Source organism: Pleuronectes platessa, chromosome 8, assembly GCF_947347685.1.
Source record: "Pleuronectes platessa chromosome 8, fPlePla1.1, whole genome shotgun sequence".
Lineage (NCBI taxonomy): Eukaryota > Metazoa > Chordata > Actinopteri > Pleuronectiformes > Pleuronectidae > Pleuronectes > Pleuronectes platessa.
In genome coordinates, this window is record NC_070633.1 from 25112136 (window position 1) to 25137029 (window position 24894).

The following is a 24894-nucleotide window of genomic DNA, read 5'->3' on the forward strand; positions in this document are numbered from 1 at the left end:
AATTGTTTTAACATTACAATGGATAAAGTGAATCAACAGCTTGAGAAACAACAGTCCGTCAGTCGTCCCTTAGAGGTCACCCCCCCCCCCCCCCCCCTCCCTCGACCAGTCCTGAATGACCGTCGTTACTCAGGTGCATTACTCCACTGATTGGATTTAAACTTGAACTTGCTCTGCCTGATTAAACCATGACCGATTGGTTAATTCACATTTCAGACATTTACTGTATGTGACATGCGTGCAGAGAAAATGGGATTGCATCATGTTAGGGAAGGGCCAAGGTCCCAGTGGTAGATGACGTACCCCGAAGCTTCCCTCTCCCGCCCAAGGGTACATCATAAGCATAAGATGTCTGATGTCACGAAGAACATGATGAAACGATTCCCTCTTTGTTTGAACTGTTTGTTTGCTTCCTCCTCAGGCTCAACTCACAGCAGAATGGGCGTCGCCAGGCTCGTCGTCTTCCTCCTGGTGCTCTCGCTTTGTCTGGAGGGAGGTGATGCCGGAGAGAAAGGAACGAAGAAGGGGAAAAAGAAGGGGAAGCAGGTGTACTGTCCATCGTGAGTACTGTGGTTATCACCAACATGGGCTGTATCCTTATACCCCAACACTGATTGGTTTGCAGAGGGCCGTGGGTCTGACGTCAGGGTGTTGTCAGTTCAGGGGAGTTGTAGTCTTTATGTTTGAATTGAGGAAATTAATCAACCGCTTCATTACGTTAATTTCGTTGCCACTCTAATGTGGGTTTGTGTGTATGTGTGTCGCAGGCTCCCGCTGCCATCTTTCCATCAAGTAAACCCAAGCTTGTGTGTCTGTTTTCCTTCATACTCTCCTGACGCAGGCATCAATCCAAGAATCAGTACGCACAGACTCATCTGCATGGCAGCCGCGTCACATACTGATCCTTACTTTGATTTCAGACGGCGGCAGAAAGATCCTCTGTGCTTGACCTTCAGAAACACTTGGGGAAAACGCGGCATATTTGCACACAACTGCACAACTTAATGAATTCAAGAGATGTGATGTTGAAAATAATTTTTAAAAAACAGCAATGTTACTGCCGTGCAACTGGGAAATGTTGTGACGCCACTCATGCCCAACATTGGTACCAGTACATGTCTCCTAGTGAACACCAACATATCCTGACTTGCCTGTAGGAGAGTGCATTGTCTCTATGCATTGCAGGGCTTCACCCTCTCCTCCCCCTAAACTCTAACAAATGTCTCGACTTTGAAACTCGTTTGATGTCCTCCCAGTATTGGCAAGTCTAAGCCCTGTGACATATTCCGTGTTGCGTGCCGCGGATGCCTTTGTGGATGAAGGAACCACTTGGTTCCAGTTTAGCTGTTGTGCTTGAGGTTGTCAGAAAGGTCTGTTAAGAGAGAGAGAGAGGGTGAAAAAAAAGAAGAGAAGGTTTAGCGGATGGGAATTATGTTTTTCACTTTGATCAGGGAACCGTAGAACATGCGCGCACTGTGCCGCATTCCTGTGGAGCACTTTAGCTCATCCTCAGTGCGTGATAAGGTTTACATAATGATATATAAAGTGCTTTGAGGAGGGGAAATTCTTTGGCAGGAGAAGTCACTGCCACCCACAAGGAGGCTTTCTTTCTCCTTCCTCTGCTGCCAGATCCTCTTCTCCTCTTTCCCTGTCCCTCTCCATCCCTTTGTTTTTTTTCACCAGTCAACCCCCAAAACACAAATGATGTTTGACTGAACGTGTTTGAAAAACAACACTGTACGTTACGGTGTTAATTTTCAGTAGACGGCTTGGTTTTGATTTTCAAAAGGGGAAATTTCTCTTTGGTCTCAACAAAAAGTGGAGATATACTGTGATGTAAACTCTACGCCACCCACATGGCAGATTAATTGACGCTGGCGGGGCGATGATATCCGGAGGTATTTAAAAATAGCATCAGTGTATGTTTCAGTACCTTCACGCACAATGTGTACATATATACACTGAAAGGCCAAAAGAGCACCACTGTCTGTGTAGTTAAAGACACAGGAGATGACAAAACTTCTTGTTAACAACATAATTTGTCAAATAAATAAAACACACTAAGGAAGCTTGCAGGATTTCTAGTTTTGGAAGTTTTATATTCGTAGGTAATAAAAGTTCTTAATGTTTGCCAGTATTGGTCAGATGATAAAAATGTAAATATCTCACCCTTTTGTCATTGTGTCAAAACGATAACCTTTATAACAGAGGTGGCCGCACTACTTAGTGAGCTAGCAGGCGCCCTACATACAGTGCCGCAGGTTCGATTCCTACCAGGCTCTTTAAGGCTAGGGGTTCCTCGTTCTCTCTTCCTATTTCTAAAATAATACTTTACCACAAAGAAATTCATAAACATTACATGAAAAAATCGTAATGTATGGTTTAAGGACGTAAAAGTTGAAAACGACATAGCAAACATTACCATCCACACAACTGCTGATCTTTTTACTGTGAGCATGTTAGCATGTTAGCTTAATAGCATTATGTCTTAGCTCTAATCACCCGATGCCTACTGCCTTGTAGAAATGAGAGTATGATTCTGTAGTTAGGAAAACTGATCTGGGGCCTCAAGCTGGGAAGGGGATCCTGAAAATGACTAATTGCATTAGTTCACAGCAACAACCATTTTGTGAGAATCCCCTTTAAGATCATGAGACGGCAATGACACCATGGCTGGAAACCCCCCGAGGCCCCATGCCACTAACTTTCTGCCAAAAGCTTCATCATGTTGGAGGTTGGTTCCAAGAGTAAATTGAGGGGTTCGGTTTGGGTCAATGTCGGGGCCCCATTTTGCCCCCCCCCCCCCCCCCCCCCCAAAGTCCTTTGAAAAGCTCTGGTGTATAGTTTGGTTATAAATGTGAGCCTTGATGACCTTCTACTTCTGTGTATCCTCCTTTTATGCATCCACAGTATTACTTCAACTATAAAAAAAATACAGCAGATTAAACAAATGAAAACAAATATTTATATGAGCATACTGGAAAGATGAAAAAATTATTCTCCGTCAATCTGTGGGACCAGGATCTGGAAACATCTGAAAATAGCACCACATCACATTTCTAAACACTCCTGCACTCTAACAATACCTGGGTGGTCCAGATCTTAAAAGCTAATTTAATCCCTAAACTGGTAGCGCTCTCAGGCTACGGTTTAATCAAGGAGTACACAGAGCGGCTCGCTGGTGTGCTCTGTGGATCTGTGGCGTTCATCTGCCAGGAATTTGACCTGTTAATGTGATCGTGCCTACAGTTGCCTCTCCGTCTCTTTTTGTTTGCAGACAGCTGTCATCCGAGGATCTGGCCCGAGTCCCTGAGAACTCCACCAGTAACATCTTGAACAGGTTACTGATCACCTACGATCCCAGAATCAGGCCCAACTTCAAAGGCAAGTCTCTCCCCGTCTTCATCTATCTCTGTCGATTTTTTAATTTACGTTTTTTTTGCCGAGCTGCCGTCACAGTAATTAAAGAAACCAGTACATCATGAACTCATTCCTCTGGACTTCTCCTCAGTATTCTGTGCGGGAATAAGTTTTTGCAAAGTATAAATGGTGCTTTTGACATTCGTGAAGATGTATTTACTGCAAATAGTTTCATGTAGTACAGCACTATAGCAATGAGGGAATATTATCCGATGTTTGGTATTGATCTCTCAGTTTAGACTGACTGTAAATAAAGAAGGGCAATGTGGCAGCTCTCCAAAAGTGAAGCCCAAGCTTCTCTAACGCCCCCTGGTGGCTGGCTCTAGTACAGGTCATAACTCCTGCCTCCTTCATGTTAGGGGATCGGACATGGACCAAACTAAAAAGTCAAGTAGGTTACACATCAAATAATTTTTTTCTCAAAGATGGTTTCTGTCATTTTTGGTGATGTTTAGTTTTAATTCGTTATTTAAAGCTATGAAGATGGGGTACCATGCTGTGAATGACAGCTGAGACTGACCTGTGATCAGTTGGTCTATTGGTGACTCCCTCCCCCATCGCTTCTCTGCAGACTCCAAATGCACAAGATGGCCTCATTGATATCAGGACTATTTTGGCTTCATTTGTAGGTAGTGGGAGGCAGTGGAGACCATCTTATAAACCAGTCTATAACCAATTGAGATGAATTGAAAACCCTTAAATTCACGAGTATGATGTTATTCTTCATTCTTTACTGTGCCAAGCGTCCATCTTTACAGTTTTCACAGTGGGCTTTAAACGTCACACCAAAGGGTGAACGCCGGGCTCCAGTCTCTCAGTAAAAACAGCCATGAGTAGAACTCAGTGACGGGCTTCAGGTGGCTCCTCAGATAGTTTCCGTCCTCCGGCACTTGGCAGCGGGAGCCGTATCTGGGCCTCGGTGTTTGATGTGTTGTGGGCAGAATCAGCTCCCTGCCCGGCTGCCTGCGACGGGTCCAGCGGCCAAACATCTGCTCTTGATTTCAGGGTGGGCTGAGAGCTTCCCGTCCATTAACATCCATGTCATAATCTCCCAAATTACATCCTAAACTGTGTCTTGTGCATTACTTGGACCGGGGCCTATAAAATGTGGAACAGCTTTTATGGACCGTATAGAGACTTTCAAGTAGCATCACGAGGGTTTGCTGAACATCAATTACTTTTTTCGAGGATGCCTTCACGTATCGGAGGTGAGAGCTTCACGGCATCTGCATATTCTGTACATTCATTTTCACAAATTGCCTGATGGAGTTTAAACTCGTGAAAAGTCCTGAGCCTCCAGTAAACACCTCAAAGGAAAGAAGGTTATTCAAAGCAGCGCGAGCAGTCTGCATTCGTCGAGGATTTTATTAGTTTATGCGAAGGGCTGAGTGGAGAAGGGATGCCACTATAAATGTTTACAGCGTTAGCTTAGAGCAGGAGTGCGATCCTCTTGGGAGGGCGTTTTTTATTGCTTTGCCGTGTTGATAAAGTCTTTCACAAATCCTGATCGGTCGCACAATCCTGTTCAATCAACCGGGAACAATGTGTGTTGATGTAAAAACAAAGAGTTACATGGAAACACACTGACACTCACTTGAGAGCTGTAAACACGCAGATGATGTGAATCACTCCTCTCACTCCTCTTCAATCCAGGGATCCCCGTGGAAGACAGAGTCAACATCTTCATCAACAGCTTCGGCTCCATCCAGGAGACGACCATGGTAAGAAGCCACTTATCCCACTTCCCCTGACAGGATTGATGATCAATACTTCTGCCAATCAGAGGCAGCGGTTCGGAGCTGAAAACTGCTTCAGCCCACAAGTTTGAGTAGGAACACGTGAGCATGTTCTCTAGAAGGTATCGGGCCGTTTAGCAGTGAATTATTATGAAGACTGTGGGGTTTCACGCCTCATTTGTCTGATGGATTAACAGCTGATAGAGAAATGCAGTTTTAATGCTAATGAACAGAGTGAACTCAAGGACTCGTGATCACTAATGAAACAAAAGGAGGAACATTTCTTAAGATTTCATTTAAAAGTTGCTGGGAGGGGCCAATAAACACTCAATAAATAACTTATATTAAACCCAATCTTAAAGTTATAATACATCTTTAATCTTCAATTACAGTGCAATGTTTTTACCTCCAACAGGGAAGTTATATCTTCAGCCCTGTGTGTTTGTTTGCTGCTTGGTTTGTGAATAAGGAAGATAAAAGTAAAACACCTGAACGGATTCGCTTGAAACTTGGTGGAAGGATGAATCAGGAAAGAAACCATTTAATTAGACTGGTTTTAATCTGGATCAAGGAGCAGGTCCAGGTTTTATTATTTTTACTTTCTTTGATATTTAGAGATTTTTCATCATTTTCCCAAGGAACAATTCGTGGATCTTGATTAAATCAGACATATTCAGGGGACTGATATCTATGAGTGTGTGAGATCTGGTGCAGCTTTATTTGATTTAAGGAGACCATTAAAAGCCCTGCTGGAGGCATGCACAATTTTTGTAATTGTGCCTAGTTGTAGGCTGTAATTTTTACATCAGAACACAATGAACAAATAATTCAACCAAGACAAAGATATCAGTCCCTTAAATATGCCTGAATATTTCATGCATGATTATAGGGGAAATCTCGCCACAAGAAAGTGATAAAATAATTTCTTGATCCCCCCCAACATGTATCGCTTTCTTTCATGGCCAATATCACAAAGTTGTATGGAAATCCATCCTGTCATTTTTGTGTTATCTTGGGGACAAACCCTAGCCTGACGTTGTCATACTCACAATTCTAGTCAACTAGAATTAGCCCCGACCTCAAATGTTGTGGGCGGGGCTAAGTACGTCTGGCATCCAGGCTAGACAAACCCACCAGCCAACAAACAAAAGGACAGAACCATAACCTCCCTGGCGGTTGTGGGTAAACATATAAAGATTGAAAAGAAAAATCTTATACTACCATCAGAAATTTCACTTCTTTCACGCAGGAGGATGGTTTGGTCAGTTACTTTCCAGACAGAGAGGACTGTCAGTTCTGAAAGGAACCAGACAATGTGCATGCTCTCCAAAACAGCGCCAGACAAGAGCAGCGGGCCAACATGTGGCACACTTGGTTCTTACTTTCAAAAACCTGACATCTTTCAAAAGCAGGACGCCTCCGTCCTCACAGGGACAGGGAGGGGATTTATGAACTTTTTCCCTCAGTGTCCTGTTGCAGCAGGTCTGGACAGTGTCTCCGTCCAGACCAGTGATCAATCTCTGCTAATTTAATTTCATGAGGAGTGACACTGTGAGCGCAGCCCCAGCTCCCAGGCTGGATCCTGGAATCGGATCTGGGTTCAAATCTACTGTGGAAATATTTCCTTTGGCTGCAGATCAGAAAAGTGTGTTCACCCGTAATATCTTCCAGGGAAGTTTCACTCTGGGACACGCAGAGAGCAGGACTGCAAAGAATTCAATGTACAGAGGTGTGTGAGGTGGATCGGGAGGAGATGTAAGAGAAGAAAAAGGAGTAAATCAAGGAGAATAAAGAGAAAGAAAGGAAGAAAAAAAGGTAAAAAGGAAACAGTGAAGAAGAAGAATGATGTGAGAGACCATGAAAACAAAGAGAGGCAGGCAGAAAGAGTATGATGAGTATTAGTTCCACAGAATCTGAGATTTCTAGCATAAAGTAATAATATTACGAGATTAAAGTTGTGTCTTTCAAGGGGAAAATCTGAAGATCAGTCTGCTGCCTGCGTTAAAATGTGGAATATGAGGCATCTTGTTAAGTTTTACTTTAGTAGAAGTTTGACAAGTAACAATTTATAAAGATTTAAAGACAAAGACAGTGACTTGAAGGAAATTGCTTCTTTACTGGAGGAGGAAATGTGACTCTTTCAATACGTGTAATTCAAAGATTGGTTCAAGATTTTGGATCTTCCCTGCTGTTATTTCCTAGAAAACTTTATTGTCATTAAATTACGACTTTCTCTCATAATACGACATTTCTCCTTTTGTAATATTACTGCTTTTTTTTCCTTGTAATATCACAAGGGTCTTTTCAATTTCGACTTTATTCTCGTAACATTACGATTGTTCTCTTTCAATATTCCAACTTTCTATATATAATATTTTGGGTTTCATTATTTTAAGATTATGAGTGTAGTCTCAGAATCATTATTTTTCTTTCATCTGACTCTAATACTCTGTCGTAGAAGAGAGAAGATTTGAAATAAGAGACCGGGACGAGAAATGTTGACTGAGCAGAAGAATGTTGGAGGAAGAAGAATCAGACATGAGAAGATTGTTGAAGGCTTAAAATAAAAGGAAAACAGTGACAAGTCAAGAGAACAAGAGGAGAGAAGAATGAAGCCAGAAGGTGGAAAGAGATATAACATCAGGACAGAAGAAGGAAGAGCCAAGAGTGAGACTGAGACAGAGAGATGAGGAGCTCCCAGATGGCCACTTTCCCTGTCCCCTCTTCTCCCCCGGGACGCCTGACAAAAGATAGAGAGAGAAGGAGAGGGACGAAGGTTGGGGAAGAAACAGAAGAGACAGCCGGCCACCTCCTCGCTTAATTCATCACTCTGTGGGGTCTCCGGTCCCAGGGAGCCTTTCTCATCATTCACACCTCCCTGGGCCAAACTGCGCCACATGTCCTCTGTAGTTAACACATCTGCTTTCACTTTGTGATTCGCCAGGAGACGAGCGACTAATCTGATACCGCAACATTGAATAAATTGTGCTTGTGTAAGTTTGTGTGTGTGTGTGTGTTTCTTTATTAGTTTGAGTTTTCCTCGTCGACTACACAGCTTGTGTTAAATCTCTCTGGGATCGAACGCAGCACTTGGCAGCTTGATGGCGAGCCAGAGGGACGATGTATTTCCTTGTCTGGTTTCTCCGAAAGACGAAGGTGTGGGAATTGGCTCGTGTCCCTGACAAACAGAGGCGAGCCAGCAGGAACTGCTCGTGCTGTCGCTCCAGGGCCAGTTGGACACTGAATTTAGGTTGTGTAGAAACAAGAGTAAGACATCAACAATTTGACCACTGCTCACACACAGACACACAAAACAAAACCTCTACTGGCAGTGAAATAAAATACATTTTATGGTTACTGCAAAATCACTTGGACTAATGCAGCACCTGTTCTCAACCTGCCTGTTTGAGATGTGTTATCTGGCTGTTGGTAATTCTGTTTGGGGCTTTTTATTTGTGGAACTGCAAACGTGACCCACGGCAAGAAAAGTACCGGCTGTAAGAATCTGCTCACCTGTTTACTCAAAGTTCAGTAAATCTCGACTCCACGAGTGACCAACCACTAGGGGGCGACCATGAGGATTTGGCTTCACTCACAGATTCCTGCGTTGATTTTTGTCGTAGTGGTCAAAGATGGAACTGCAGGTCTCATGACATCTTCGGCCTCAAACACGTCCATGACAGAAGCAGCAAAGACGACTAACAAACAAATAACAGTTTGACTCATCAGTTCTATCAAAGGCCCCAAACGGATCCTGACGGAGCATCAGCAGTAAACTAGCTGGAGACAATGGAACCAATAAAGGTCACATTGGACACATTATCCACTGTTTACTTCATCTGTGGTTTAATGAGATTAATTTTGTCATTGAATTTGAATCCGAGAGACAAAAATAAGATCTTACATGTGTGTATTCCAGTCCAATTATTTCCATTGTGGTAATAATTGCCTCTGTGTATATGTAATCTGTGGTAATGGTTAGTGACAGTGGTGGGAGGACGGGTGGTCCTAGCACACAGCTGTTGTACGTTTCTACCACCGGTGTCACAACTTTCAACAAAATACTTTCAGCAAATAGAGAAATCTGTGTCTTCTCTCCTTTAATGCTAATGGGTTTATTGAGAGGAGACAAATGAGAAAACATTCCTGCTTAAAAATACATATTTTTAAAGTTGAGTCACTTTAAATGTCTCAGAATTGCATTGGCCCTGAAAGCTCAACAGACAAAACACATCCAGTCATTGATTTGACAACACATGCATGGAAAAGACTCAACTGAATACAACACAACCAAATAGACAAAAAGCTGCAGATGCACAACACTACCAAATTGACAAAAAGCTGCTGATACACACAAACGACTAAATAGACAAAAAGTGGCAGATGCGCACAAAAAAACAAATAGACAAAAAGCTGCTAGATACCCACAGCACAACCAAACAGACAACTGTGAGGCAAATACTCAATGGATGAACACACACAAACACACACACACACACACACAGATGGTATTTTGGTGGCTTTGTTTGACATGTCATCCATCTTCACACTCAGCAGTAAATGTCCTTCCCGGCACCTGGTCCCAGATCAGCTTGAGGGCCGCGAACAAGGCTGCCACGGAAAAAAAATGAAGCAGTCCCGAAGCGTCGCTGAGTGAAACGTTCCTTTCAACAACAGCGAGGAAATTTCACTAATAAGCTCACTAATGAGAGATTTGCTGTATCAGATGTTAGCGTGTTGGTAACATTTGACCCTGTGGAGATTCTTCTATGTCATCTGGTTCTAAAATAGACGTTGTGAGTTTTTTTTTTCAATGCAGCTGTGAAATTTCCCTCTGCACTTTGAAGAGGTGATGTTGACATGAGAAAATATGGTTTGTCACTGACGTCTAAAGTGTTAAAAGAAGGACAACATGTCCACCTGTCCTCAAAAGTCACTTTGAAGATGTCTCCTTGTCTCTAACCTCGCTCGTCTCGAACCCGACAGGACTACAGGGTAAACATCTTCCTGCGGCAGCGCTGGAACGACCCCCGGCTGAAGCTGCCTCAGGACTTCAAGTCGGACTCGCTCACCGTGGATCCCAAGATGTTCAAGTGTCTCTGGAAGCCCGACCTGTTCTTCGCCAACGAGAAGAGCGCCAACTTCCACGACGTCACCCAGGAGAACATTCTCCTCTTCATCTTCCGTAATGGAGACGTCCTCATCAGTATGAGGTATTATTGTCTTCTCGCTTAAAATGTTATTCGTTAATTGCAGGCTACATTTGTATGACAATAACTATGTTTGCAGATTTGATGTGTCCCTTTGCCATTGATTGGTTAGAGCAACACAAACCAGAGTGGAGCTTATATCTCTGCCAAGTCCAAAAAGTTCCCCTAAAATCCATCTAGCTTCACCAAATTACACAAACACATAGATATCAATACTCTGAACTTGTCGGTGTCTGCATTTATTAACCAAGATCCACGAATTCCCTGGGAAATTGCTGAAAAATGTATTAAAAAAAATCAAATCACGTGCTATTTAACAATGGAGATCTGCACCAAAATTCTATTTCTGCAGATTCTATAGAGTAGTTTTTGCGTAATTCTGCTGACAAACAAACAAACCAACGAACTAAACAAACAGAGGGTGAAAACATAACCTCCATGATGGAGGTAATAACCCCTCCACCTATAAACAACATCAAATATAACAATAACATATTGTTATTCTTGATAAATGGAGCGTCAGGCAAAACAAAATGGCAATGAACTGCTTTTAATCACAACACGTACACGTTCTTTTACCCAAATGTGGCTCTAAATATCTGTGTAAACAAGACTAAAGAAAAAAATAATACAATTCAAGAGATAATTGCGTCAGACAATTACACAGGGACACAGAAGTTATAATGTAATATTTGTTTGTTTGTGTTCTCATTGCCCTGCAAATCTGCACTGATAATTACCTCATATTCCTGTGTGCTCTGTTCCAGTGAGTCAGACTGAGCTGCTTTTTTTTTATTTACCATATTTTCCTTGATTTTTCTTATTGGTTTTGTTTTTGGGTCGATAAGGATTATGGCTGTGAGATTGAAATCTCTAAAGATAATGAGGCTGTTGACAAGCTCGCGGAAAACAATTTCCGAGGGGGCTCAATGCAAACTGGCCCGGCCTCCGCGTACAGTCGGTTATGTCATCTCCTGAGATAATTACTGAAATCCGTCTGTGAATTCAGAGCGCTACAGATCCTGTTTTTAGCACCGCTCAAAAAAGAAGACGTCAGGGTAAACCCTTTAAATCTTGTGAGATCTCAACATAACACATAACAAGTACGAGACACTTAATCGGAGCATTAATGAAATAAATCAAATCTGTCTTTTCTTCACCGTCCTCCAGGTTGTCTGTCACCCTGTCCTGTCCACTGGACCTGACATTGTTCCCCATGGACACACAGAGGTGTAAAATGCAACTAGAAAGCTGTGAGTCTTTACATATCATCACCTTAACTCATCCACCTCAGCCAACACATCTGCTGGCTGCTCTTTGGGGGGGGGGGGGGGGGGGGGAGAAGCTGTATTTAATCATGACTTGGAAATATATTGGTGTTTTTTTTTTTATAATATATCTGTTTGAGAGTAAACGAGACGTTTTTTCCTTGTGTTCAGAAGCCAACTCCAACGGTGATCACTTAGAGAAGTGGAATAAATCATCATATCTTAAGGTTGCGGTGAAAGTCTCAGAGCTAATTGAGTTTGACTGTTGTTGTTTCATCTTGTTTACGAAGCAGTTTAGAGATAAATACGTAAAATAACTTCAAGGCCAAACCCTGCTGCTGCGATTGATATCATTCTAGTGTGCAGATTATGGACGTTACATTTAATACCGTGATTGTATGTGTCGGCACATCCCAACATGTGACGTGTAAATCTACATCTCGTTAATGTCTATGCTGGCTGACTTGTTGTGTCCTCTTCACCTCCTTTCCTCTAGTCGGCTACACCACGGACGACCTGCAGTTCTTCTGGCAGACGGGAGACCCGGTGCAAATGGACGCCATCGCTCTGCCGCAGTTCGACATCCGACAAGAAGACATTGATTACGGAAACTGCACCAAATTCTATGCAGGAACAGGTAATGTGCTTGTGATGAATGCAAGTTTTCTTTCGTAGTTTAGATTAAATATGTTAGTAGATTTGCCTAAAGGCTCATTTATGCTGCCTTTACTTACGAAAAAGGATTAATCAGTTCCAAACAACGTAACTACATCTGCCCACGCACAAATTATTTACGTTGGCATGGTTGTAATGCAATACATCCACTAGAGGGCAACACAGAGTCGAGAGTTTGTGACTACAGCAAACATGGCGAACAGTCGAGGAGGTTTTGGGCAAAATAAGTAGTTTCGTTGACCATTCTTGAAATGTCTTCCTCTGTCTTGTTGTGTTACTTGAACTATTGGCTACAGTGCCCCCTATGATTTTTGGTGGTACTGCTCTGTTTCCTCTGTTTCAGCCGTACTTTCAGAGGACGTGCATAAATACGACTGAATGAATGCAACCTATAAAACATTGAGCATAAATGAGCCTTTAGCCAGTTCTCTTGATTAAATTGGAAGTAGAGTAAAATATTTCAAACCTCTAAACTTACTTATTCCATCATCTCAGTTAACCACAATCACCCGCAACATTTTTGACTTTAGAGCTGTTCATCATTCGGGCTTTTCTTTCATCCGTTCATTAATTATTCTCTTTTTGTTCGGCTCAAAGCTGCAAGTGTCTTAGGCCCCGAAAGTATCTTCATGTTTCTGTCTCATCCCCTGATTGTCATTAAGTTTGTGTTTCCGCTCCTCTAAGTGCATTTTGTTTGTCATGACAACTCGACAACTGCCCTCCAGGTAGACTTTGAGCACAATAACAACTAATTATTTCATTGTGATCTTGGTCTGGGATTTACTGCTAGTTGGACATTTTCCTTGCGTCGTGTTTTGGAGGGAAGGTTTTGCTCCGTGTTGCAGCAAGTGGTGTAATTGGTTCCCAGTCAATGACATCACAAGAGGGGCATGATTAACTGGGTGCCTTCGGTGGAAAGATGGACTTATAGGACTTATCTCTGACCTTTCAATATTGTAAAGACTGGGGAATTTTGTAACATAAAGATTTTTCACAGAGAGCATCATTGTTAATATCTATGATCTATGATCATACAAGCAGCTAAATACACAAAGTGACATCAGTTAATCCCTCAGCACTCAATAATAGGAGTTATACCTATAGACCTTTAGCGTGGAAGACATCTCGACTTTAAATGGGCTCGTGTTTACTTTGTTCGTGAGAGAAATCGATTTGAACCTCCCCATTTTGTGGTATTCAAAACTTGCACCTTTTACGTATTGTGATGTGTATGCAAAGAATTTTCAAAAGGGGAGAAGCCACAGAAGTTTCATGTTTTTCTTGATTGTAAAGCTATGTTTATATACATTTTAGTCTTATTGGAGTTTTCTTTGTCTGAGGAAAATGTTTCAATTCCCAAAAGTGTCATATTTTGCCTCAGTATGTGTTTGTATTGTCGGCATTATGCAACCTCCCTGCTTGCTGAATTGTTCGCCCATTGCTTCTTCATATTTCCGTAGCAGAGCAGACGTTTTCAACCACTTAAACACTGCACACCGTGAAGAATAAAAGTTGTGAGTTGTATTTTGAGTGCCAGTGGAGGTAGCAATGTTGGTGGCCATCACACAGACGCCATTTACCAGGATGCTGGCACAGCTAAGGGGAGAGAAGACAGAATATTCCTCTTGTGAAAACAGCAGTAAAATAAGTGTAAAGCTCCTGATACTGTGCCACACAGGTATTCAGACCACTGTGAGTACAAAACATCATTTGCGATTAAATAGAAAAGCCAACAGAGCCGGTGCGACTGGTGAGACACACTGCTGGCAATGAGTCAGCCTTCTGACGGGCTGCCATGACAACCTGGCCTGGCACAAAGCTCGTCTCTGTGTTCGATGCTGCTCCGCGAGATAGTCCCGCCCTTATATGCCTCATAGAGCTCACCCTGGTTAAATATTACTGTAGCCCATCCACTCTACCGTCCCGATGGACCCAACATGCAGCCTCACAGGGCTAAAACACAGCAACGCAGTGGGAGGTCGGATGTGTACGGATGCTCATTCCATACTGGTTTAATCCCAACTCATGGGAACCATACTTCTGCCGAGATGGTCTGGTTGAAATTTATCATTTATGAGTTGTGAGCCATTCTGCTCTATTGTGAACTATAATCTGTTCTCTGCGTCTCTTGGGTAATCGACATGTTACCAATTGAAAGCTTCTTTTTGGGTTTGCTGCCCCTGAAACGATGTCAAAGACCTTCTGCACATTGACATTGGTGCTAATGGTGCACACAGCTGAGCTCTGCATTGTGCTCGGGCAAACGGAGCCAGATCAGACACAGACCTAACCCTGGCACCGACATTTTCCTCTAAACGCTTAATGTGAGTTTAATCGACCAAGTCAGGACAGGGCCATTACTCTCACCTGCCCCCAGTTCCAGTTCAGGGGCTGGGAGCTCACACTCAGGTTCACGTTTGTGGACTATGCTTGAATACGCTGGAACATCTGAGTTGACAAAAATAGCACGATGCTGCGTTCACGTCGTATAACTCAGACTGTTGTGATTATGAGAAGATAATTTAAAGTCGTTTTGAGATTTGGGGAATTTATAGTGTCGGCTTCTCCCACTTGATGGAACCATAAAATGACTTATTAACAATACACAAGTATCTGATTGGAGATAATTGCCTTTTCATGAACTGCCACTTACACACGTAACAGCTCTAAGTTGTAATGAATGGAAGTTTTCCTGTTCTTCCCGTGCCTTCAGTTGCCATGTAGACCAACCCTCTTGTGTTGCGTCCTTTAAACGACTGAGCCTCTGAACTGGACATCAGTATGACTTCATGTCTCCCTCCCATTTTTTTGAATTTGAACTGTCATCCCGTGGCGTGTGACCCTTCTCTTCCTTCCTCACGCAGGGTACTACACGTGTGTAGAAGTCATCTTCACCCTACGGCGACAGGTGGGCTTCTACATGATGGGTGTGTACGCCCCCACGCTGCTCATCGTGGTCCTCTCCTGGCTGTCCTTCTGGATCAACCCCGACGCCAGCGCTGCCAGGGTCCCATTGGGTATGGATTATCTATAGATCACTTACACCCGTCTTCCACTGACACAGATACTAAAGAAGATCTGTGAATATCCCCTGTTTGTGTGTGTGTTGCATATTGCAGGAGTGGGTGAGAGTGTGTATGTTGTTGAGGTAATTAGATGTGAAAACTCGATCGTACAAAACGCCACAGAGAAAAGACTAGTCAATAAAATAAAATATATATTTCTGTGTTTTTAGGGATCACTGACATTACAGCCCCCAATTATCTCCATCATGACATCATCAATCACTTTGACACACAAAGGACTTTATCTTTCAAGCGTTGTGTTGTGTCCAGTGTTGGTCTGTGTGCGATAAATCACTTGACGTTGTGGTAATTGACAGATGGGACCCACAGCTGTGGTGACGTTGGTGCAAATAGCAAAAATGCAGGGTTAAATACATATATATGTGCGTATGTTTATGTGCCATAGCTGCACTTATATAACTAAATATAATATATGGTCACTGGAGGGATGGGCACATCTTTGTTAGATAGTCATTGCTCTCAGTCATGCATCTAAATGTCTAAAGTCCTAACTTTATCTTTAACTTTTTGAACCAAGATTTGAAAACAAATGATGTCAGAGGACAAGTAGAGTTTCTGTGTGTTGACGAGGAGGATTGTTCAGGAGACACTGGGCCGGCTAACGAGGAACACTGATCCCTATTAACCCGGTTAATGAAGGGTTGTGCTGAGCCCCACGAGGAGCTCGGCCCTTTTTTCCAAACCAGGGAAGCACTCAACGTCTGTGGCCTGAAGAAAGTTCGGCTAGATTAGCAGGCTGTTAGCCCGAGCCCCCGAGGGGGACGGAAGAATGTCTCAGCACCGGTAGTGTCTCATTTAGTTTGTGTTTTTCTTCTCGCACTGAATAAATCACAGCTCGACAAGAACCACAGGAGCGATCTCCAGTGTTTCTCTTTCCTCGGTGCTGCTTGTTGGCTCGCCCTGAGTTTCAGGAATCCCTGCATGACGGAGAGAAACTCACAAACTGCTTCATTTAATCTACTTTCCTCAGTGTTGACTTTTTCTTCACCTCATTAAAGGTTACATTTTTCTCATCACATCGTCATTGTGTCACCAATTTAGGTACCAAATGCATGAATGAGCAGAATAAAAGCCCAGCTTCAGTCGATTCAAATTGCTAAATCACATTTGCAAACCCAGACCAACCATTAAATATAGATACACAGAAATAATGGTGTTATATTTACTTCTCAAATGTGTAGAAATAAAGTAAACACAAGCTTACACTGATCTAATTGTTGTCTAGAATTTTTTTTCCATTTTCCATTTTATAGGACTGACAAAGTGTTTGTGGCTTCAACCTCTATTTCGAATATATTTGTCTTCGTTTTTTACATATTCATCTTTCCCATATAAGATACAGACCAGAATTTGATGTTTAAAGCTGCACTTTACCTTTGACACAGCCTCCTCCATGATTGTGTGTGTGTAAAATGTCAGTGTTACCCACGTGTAGCATCACACAGCCCCCTCTGTGTGTGCAGGGCTGCATGAATAAGAACATCCATTGTTATCCCTCTGCAGTCGTCAACTCCCTCCTTTTCTCCATCCTCCCTCCAGTTGTTTGTCACCACTTTCATCCCATCATCACTCCAGCTCCACCTGGAAGCCTCCTCTGACTTCTCTGTAAATGGGATCAGCGCAGGTCAGTCATCACCCAGGTGTGGGACCACTTTCATTTATTGCTCCCTGTGTGTCCCTGTGTGTTTAAATGTGTGTGTGTGTTAGCACGTGTGTGTGTGTCTTTCGTGTGCACTAGTACACGTATCTTGTGATTCTCAAGTTAACACAGCTTGTCTATCTTTCAGGGGACTGGGAGAAAGAAAATAGTTGACAATGCATTACAGGAATAGATGTTCATCATCTTTCTGTCTAATGTGAGGAGCAGATTTATTTTGTACACAAAAAGCTGAATATGTCACAGACAAACAAGGTAAACAAAGCAATCTCAGTATTCCTCTGGTTTTTCTCTCTGGGATAAAAGGTGGATTTCGACAATGCTCTTCTTTCTGACTTTATTTAAATCCTTCGTGGAGGAATTGTTTGATTTAGACGTCCTGAACCTTGTATGAACCCGAGTGACTTTCACCGAGGCAAAACCCATCGGCCACTCTAACGCATTTAATGTCTCTTAGAAGGAGAGCTATATGAGAAAAAGGGAAGTGAAGCCCCTCGTTGGCGGTTAGAAGACACTCTTAAGAATCGCTGTAATTATTTCTGCTGCAGCCTGAGACAAGTGGCGCTGTGCAGAGGGGATCTCTAACCTGTAATCCTGTTGGCTAGCAGAGCTAAAAACAATTTCAAATTACTCCGTCATTAGAGGCGGTCTGAGCTCTCGGAGATGTCCTGATAAACGGGGTAAGGGGACGGTCACACGTCCTGATTGTGTTTATGGTTTCAGAGGCTTTGTGGGGACACTGGGACGTTAACTCGCTCGGTATTTTGTGCATCGAACAGGAAATACATCAGTTTATTCTTTCAGGATGAGGTGGATCTTATACTTTTTCAGTGGAAGAAAACATCCAGGCAGGAGAAATGTCTTTTAGTCAAAACAGGTCTATAGCCACAAATACAGAATAGTGCTGGATGATACAACAATATCAATGTGCTAAATATTTTTTATCCACGGCAATATAACCAAAGTACAGAATATATTGATATAATACTTGAATGAACAATGAGGAGGTTTAGCACAGAGTTGATTGACCTCATAGTAGTTACGTGTTTTGCTGTTTATGAAGTGTTTGTCATTCTCATTCAAATCTGTATTTTTCATAGGAAGTACAACAAAGTTAGAAAATTTATTGTAATAATTATCAATATCCACTGAGATGAAGATATTTATTTTCAAGTACCAACTAATTAAATGCAACTTCAGGTCTTTGCTTGAAGTCGGACACTTCAGGCAAAGACCTGTTAAGGATATTAAAATAAAATTTTGTAAGAAAAGCATAAAGTGCCATGTGATATAACAAATCACAAACTACAATGACAGTAGAGAACATATCACAGCCAAGGGAAAACAATATCCTAAATATGTTTCCATACACTTCTGAGAAATTGACTATTTTATCAAAAACAAAATGTATTTGGTTCTTCCAATAAACCATCCATTCAGCAAGCTCTGGACAAATCAGTTCAGGAAACTCTTCAGTGTATTTCCACTGACAAATAAAAAACAACAACAAATAAACCGGTGGAAGTAAAACCTCCTGAGCATTGATAAATTTACTGAAGTGCATTAGAGAGAGAAAGTCACAGTGGAAAACTTTTCTTAGGTTTTACATCCAACTGTCTTTCCCTTTGCTGATTGACAAGGTCACTTCTCCTCTGTCTTTCCTCAGGGATCCTCTCCGTCCTCTCGCTGTCCTCTGAGTGCACCTCCCTGGCGCAGGAGCTTCCGAAAGTGTCCTACGTCAAGGCCATCGACGTCTGGCTCATCGCCTGCCTGCTGTTCGGCTTCGCCTCGCTGGTGGAGTACGCCGTGGTTCAAGTGATGCTCAACAGCCCGAAGCGCATCGAGGCCGAGAAGGCCAAGATGGCGTCCAAGGAGAAGGCAGAGGGAAAGAGCCCAGCTGCCAAGAACAACACGGTCAATGGGACCGGAGGGACGCCGCTTCATGTCAGCACCCTGCATGTCAGTGGATACGGTTTGATAACTTTAGTGTGTCTGTGTGTGTGTGTGTGTGTGTGTGTGTGTGTGTGTGTGTGTGTTTGTGTGTGTGTGTGTGTGTCAGTGTGTGTGTGTGTGTGTGTTGTGTATCTTAACCATCAAGACACCAGACACCAAACAACCAGTTCTTTCTAGTGGTCGTGCTATTTTCGATATCCATTGAGAGTAAAGACCCAGCATCTGCATTCATATACTGAACACATAGATGTAAATAGAAATGAGTAAATATTGGCGGCTGCCCCCAGAGGCTATTTCATCGTTAGACAATAACAGATCAATAACTGACCCATGACTCCATCAAGCAGTTAAAGCAAGGTGGTGACTATGGTGTCAAAACTCAAAACCTATCAATCCATAAATGGGAAATAGTCGCTGCCCCATCAATATGGTTATTGTTTCACTGGAGCACTGACACTCTCCTCTTTCTATTTATATATATATATACAGATATTTACCATGTGTTGAAAACCTTGAACAAAACCCTGATTAATAGCAGGGAAGGAAACCCAAGCGAAAACAATCAAGGTTTCCTTCAGAATAAAACTATAAATTACCATTTAATTTGACTTGTATCAAATTGGATTTTATTCCTTGTGCGGATATTGAGTCTTGTGTGAACGCACTTGATTTGAATAACGATTACATCCGTAGTCAGAGTATAAACAAAGTCCTCTTGGGTATTGATGCTGCGTTTAATTACATTGCGATGATCGAGCTCTTCCTCCCGGATGCTGTGTGTGTTTTTGAGCCTCTGTTCATTCACATGTTTCTAAGTAACATCCCACCACGAGCAAAAAAACTGCAAAATGTCAAAATGCATATTCCAGATCCAACTATACGACAGTGAGGCTCAGAGATCTAATCTATGCAAATCCAGTCCTCAGTGTGTCTCACTCACACAGCTCAGTCCGGGCAGTGCTTTGTGCTGCTCCTCCACTCGGACGTCTAATTGAAATGAATTTACCTCTGAGTTCCTCCGGACCACGTTCGGTTTGAGAGGATTACATCGCTCCGTTGAGGTTTAATAGGTTTTCTTGTCAAAGCCAAATCAAAATAATGAATCTTTAATGAGCTTAATGACTTCAGAGGATGTGATTAGATCCCGTTCACCCTGCAGGCTTACAGGGGAGTAGATGAAACGGATAAAACATTACACCGGATCCTTTTGCATGATGTTTGTTCATAAGCAGCTGGTTGTATAGCAGAGGGTGTAAGGGCCAGCGAAGGGAGAGCAGCCATATTAGGTTGTGTTGGAGAGGACACAGTAAATCTGCTTTTGGCTGAAAAAAATTGTTCTCCTAAAATAAAAGTGTTTGATTTATCTGTGTCCGAGCTTCAGGCTTAAACAGCTCGTTTTGAATAATCCTACACAGCATAATTCAAAATCTCAGTTTAGCAGCTTGAATGTGATGTCAATAAAATTAAAGTGTTTAGTTTGGTCCATGTCCCATCCAAGGAAATGGAGGAGGCAGGAGGTTTATGACTTATAGTGCAACCAGCCACCAGGAGGCAGTAGAGATGACTTGCTCTCATCTTTGGGAGCTGTCATGTCTTCTATCTTCATACTCAGTCTATATGGATATAGCATGGATGTGAGAGGGTCACATTTTGTACTGTAGTAGATAATGTAGTCGTCTGTATGTAGGTCTGCAGCCTCAGGCTTATAAAACAGTGTTTGTATTTGCAGATAAACAGTTTATGTTGTTTACAGGCTACTTACATTATTTTTAAAGTACAATTTGAACGAGTATTTGGACGAATCTCAAAACTCAACAGGCAGAGGGATTAGAAAACTGATTTATAATGAATTACTGGCTGTGGTTCAAAAAGAGCTCATTCAGCATGTGGCTGCTTGGGCCGTCTGTAGTCGTGGTCTGTGTATAAATACATCTCTATACATTATATACAGTGCAGTATATATATTAGTAGTATATCAGTCAGTGGTCAGGTATCTCCTGTTTTCTTTAATTATCTTTATCATGCAGTATTGTTACAAGATACCTAGGAGATACACGACGAAAACCTAATAAGAACATACCTTTATTATTATAGTTTACAGAGAAGAGGAGGAAAAATTTTAGTTTGTGATTCTCTGGTTCCTTATTCCTACGTCATTATCAGGCTTTACCATCTGGCAGCTCACAGTGAGCACAGCTTGAGACGAGATGCAGGAGGAATTAATGCAGAGCAAACGTTCCAAATCCAGGTGAACAGAGCTCGCAGAGACTTTTAATTTCTGCCAAAGACACGTCTTCAAAATCCCTGAATTATGAGTCTGAAGACTTTTTGTAAATGAGAGAGACTCTAACTGTGGCTCAATGTCAACTGGGATTGGCTCAAGCCCCCACGAACCTATAGCATAAGCAGTGTACATAATGAATGGATGGATCATGGGACAAAATAACCTGCTGTGAAGGAACCTGAATACTTTCTGAAGCTGCTGTAGATGCATCACTATACCTGTGGGAGAGACAGAGATAGCAAACGGATGAGATTTGAGTTTCCAGAAATAAATGCCAACATTTCTGTTCTATTCTGAGATGCAGGATCGTATTGTTTTACCATTTAAAAGAGCTTCAGCTCATTTAAAGATGCAGAATGTATTAACTGCGATGATGGACTGACTTTTATATCTTATGTATAGATACAAAGAAGGAAACTAAAAGAGGAAAAGCTAGTCCTGCATTTGCATTTTCCAGTTTTTATTTAGCATCATTCTTACCCTGGCCATTTATAGAGTCAACGTCATTTGTCAGTTTGTAGTTGTTTTGAATGGAGCGACCACAAATTTTGTTGCAGACGGACTGATGTTGGCATGTGTGAGTGGAAGTCTCCATGATAGTGTCAGTCTCCTGCTCAGTCATCAGTTCTAATCCACTTTGGTCGTGTTACACTGCCTCGGGTGCAGCCAGCAGCACCGTCAGTCTGTTAGTACGACTTCATCTCAGCTCATATGTTGCTCACAGATAAATGCACTTTGACAGGAAGTGATGCACAAATCAACAGCGAATCCCCCCCCCCCCCCCCCCCCCCCCTTCCTGTGTTGTTTCTCCGCTCCCAGGTGGCGGAGACGCGCTGCAAGAAGGTGTGCACCTCCAAGTCGGACCTCCGCACCAACGACTTCAGCATCGTGGGCTCGCTCCCGCGGGACTTTGAGCTGTCGAACTTCGACTGCTACGGGAAGCCCATAGACCTCCACTCCGCTCGCGGCAAAGCCCTGGCCAAGCACCACAAGAAAGCCCCCCCCCCGAAACCCGTGATCCCCTCCGCCGCCAAACGAGTCGACCTGTACTCCCGAGCCCTCTTCCCCTTCTCCTTCCTCTTCTTTAACGTGATTTACTGGTCTGTTTACTTGTGATTGCCTTGAAATCATGTTATATTATCAATCCCTCACTTCACCACCCCCCCCATGTGCTCTTTATTGATTACATTACAGAAAAATTGAGTTGGAATCCAAAAATGGACTTTGAGAAATGTGCATCTTGCCCATTCAAAACGGTCGCAGAGAAGAAAGATGAACCATCTATTAATAACTATTGTTATATTTATCCTCACGTAAAATATCTATGTTCAACAAAGATTATAACCATTCTTTACCTTACATAGATATATAGCATCTTTGTTTGGAAATATTTCATTCATCGATAATGGCACTAAAATGGTCAAAACAGGATTAACGGTAAAACTGTTGTGATGAATGACGCGTCGACAAATCCTCAAAGATTCATTCCTTAACGACCGAGACGAACATGCACAGATCTATAGAAGAGCATTTGTAAATAGCTGTTTGATTTCTTTTGCCCTGCAAGTTGAATAAGTTGCAGCAAAGTGTATTAAATTTGTAATTACAATGCATGTTTTCAAAAAAATTGCATGTAAATGGAGACCTAATTTAAATATATATATATATATATGATGTATTTATTAGAGTTTATTATTCTATGATTTGCTCTCGAGATGAAAAAATTGATACGTGAAAACTGTTCCTGTCTAGATGGTCATGTGACACTGCCACTCCTACTAATGTAGCGTCCGATGTCTCCCCCACTGTAATGTGTGTGTGTGTGTGTGTAAATGGGTCACTAGTGATTGTGACCACTGTGTGTTTGTGTTTGTAAGCAACGAAAAATAAACAATCGAACGACTTTTCACCTTTTGGTCTAATGCACATTGTGTGTGTGTGTTTTTTGGGGGGGGGCTGTAGGTCGACATGCATCCTCACACATCACACATACAACTACACACACAGCTGTTTCTTCCACTGAGGCTAAAACCAAAACATCTACTATTCATACGAACCTGCTTGGATAATGACCCCGGACAGTTAGTGTGAGACTTCCCATATGAAATCAGTCTGCGGCCTAATGAAGCAGGATAGACGTTGACCTCATGTCACGACAACAGAGTCGTATTAATGAGGCTTGAGGTGAATTCGCTCTCATGTAAGGGAGGGGGGAACAGTCATCGCTTTGCATCAGAAAAAACAGATATTTCAATTTTAATTCTCTCTGTAGCTGCCATGGTTACAGACACAAGGGAGGAGAAGTGTTTTTCTGTCACAAAAAAAAAAAAAAAAAGCAGCCGGAGAAACGACTGCTGAGACGAGACCCAGATGGAACAGATGAGGCATGCACGATTAGGAGGAACCCGCTTTTCCCTCAAGTCATGGAAAAGACATTGATTTGCAGTTGATATCGACGGAGAGAGGAGGGTCAGCTCAGCCGGGGGCCTGAATGATTCTGCACCGCACTGCCCCCCGATGGACGAGTCTAGTATTTGTTGAATGTGATGAGGAAAAGAAGAAAAAACGCTCTCCAGGGTGGAAAAAACAGATGGAGCAGCAAGTTGTGTGGAAATGAAGATGATGGCACTGCCAGGGGAAGAAAGCCAATTTCTGCTTCATGCTGAGTCACATGATGCAGAAATCCAATTTTTATAGTGAAAATGCTTAAAACTCTTTATTCCAACACCCTTAAGAGGATGGATGTAGATTTAAAAAAACAGGAGAAATCTGCCAATGATGCAAGCAAACACGTGTGTAACGAGTAAATTCACTGCACTACTGCAAATGCAATTGAAAACTTAATCGTGTCAATGTTGTGATGGTGTGTTTGCATGTGCGCTGATGTGTGCACGCTCCACGCCCACAGCCCCAGCACCCTGCGACTAGCACAGTGCAGTAACCTATATCACACAGGGTGCTCTCTAATCCGACATGACCTCTCGCCAGGCAACCGCCCGGGCCACCAGCAGAACCACCACGACAGTCAGGAGGTGATTAGTGCCGGACCAGTGGGGGAGGAGAGGCCACTGGGTTTATCGGAAGCTCGTTTACTGGGAACGAGGCGTTGTGCCTTCCCCAACCTTTATCCTCGCCCCGGAAATGAATAAACACATTTCCTCAACCAGAATAAGAAGCGTTGAAACCGACGTCTTGAGTTATTGTTGTCATTTGAAATTATGTTAGGTCAAATTGTTGTATGATAGAGTCAGGGTGTTGTTTTATTGAAGTATTATCAGTAGCTCCTCACAGTTATAGTCCAGTGACCTCTGCTCTCTGTGTTTGTGTGTAGCTGCCCGCTGGTTTGTTTGTGCGCTCGCTCTCAGTGTCACGAGGCAATTTTATCTGAAACCTCAGACATAATGGACTTTTTTCCTTTTTGAGGTCGGCCACAATTTCCCACTGTCCTCGCAGACAGCGCGGCTTGTTTTGGTGGCGGATTTCTGAAAACCTGGATGCGGAGAAGGTGCGGCGGATGCCAGAGGTCAAGGAGTCGAGAGGCTCGGTTCCAGCCGCTCCGAACCAATCTGTGAAAGAGCCGTGACCACAGGTCCCATCATTAGAGT

General features: G+C 42.7%; 1 protein-coding gene across 1 annotated transcript; it reads left to right on the forward strand.

Annotated features, from left to right (window-relative positions):
* The first annotated feature begins 417 nt into the window (after window positions 1-417).
* Window positions 418-22405, forward strand: glrbb (glycine receptor, beta b). Its single transcript, XM_053429070.1, has 9 exons — window positions 418-560; window positions 3278-3384; window positions 5074-5141; window positions 10143-10369; window positions 11537-11619; window positions 12131-12271; window positions 15174-15326; window positions 18719-19011; window positions 22109-22405. The coding sequence occupies exons 1-9, from the start codon at window positions 439-441 to the stop codon at window positions 22403-22405; spliced, it is 1491 nt and encodes a 496-aa protein (XP_053285045.1). The 5' UTR covers window positions 418-438.
* Window positions 22406-24894: the final 2489 nt, after the last annotated feature.

Coding starts and splice junctions, on each gene's coding strand:
- glrbb (XM_053429070.1), top strand. CDS start 439: ATGGGCGTCGCCAGGCTCGTCGTCTTCCTCCTGGTGCTCTCGCTTTGT. Junction 3,385..5,073: donor AATCAGGCCCAACTTCAAAG/GCAAGTCTCTCC, acceptor TCTTCAATCCAG/GGATCCCCGTGGAAGACAGA. Junction 11,620..12,130: donor TAAAATGCAACTAGAAAGCT/GTGAGTCTTTAC, acceptor CCTTTCCTCTAG/TCGGCTACACCACGGACGAC.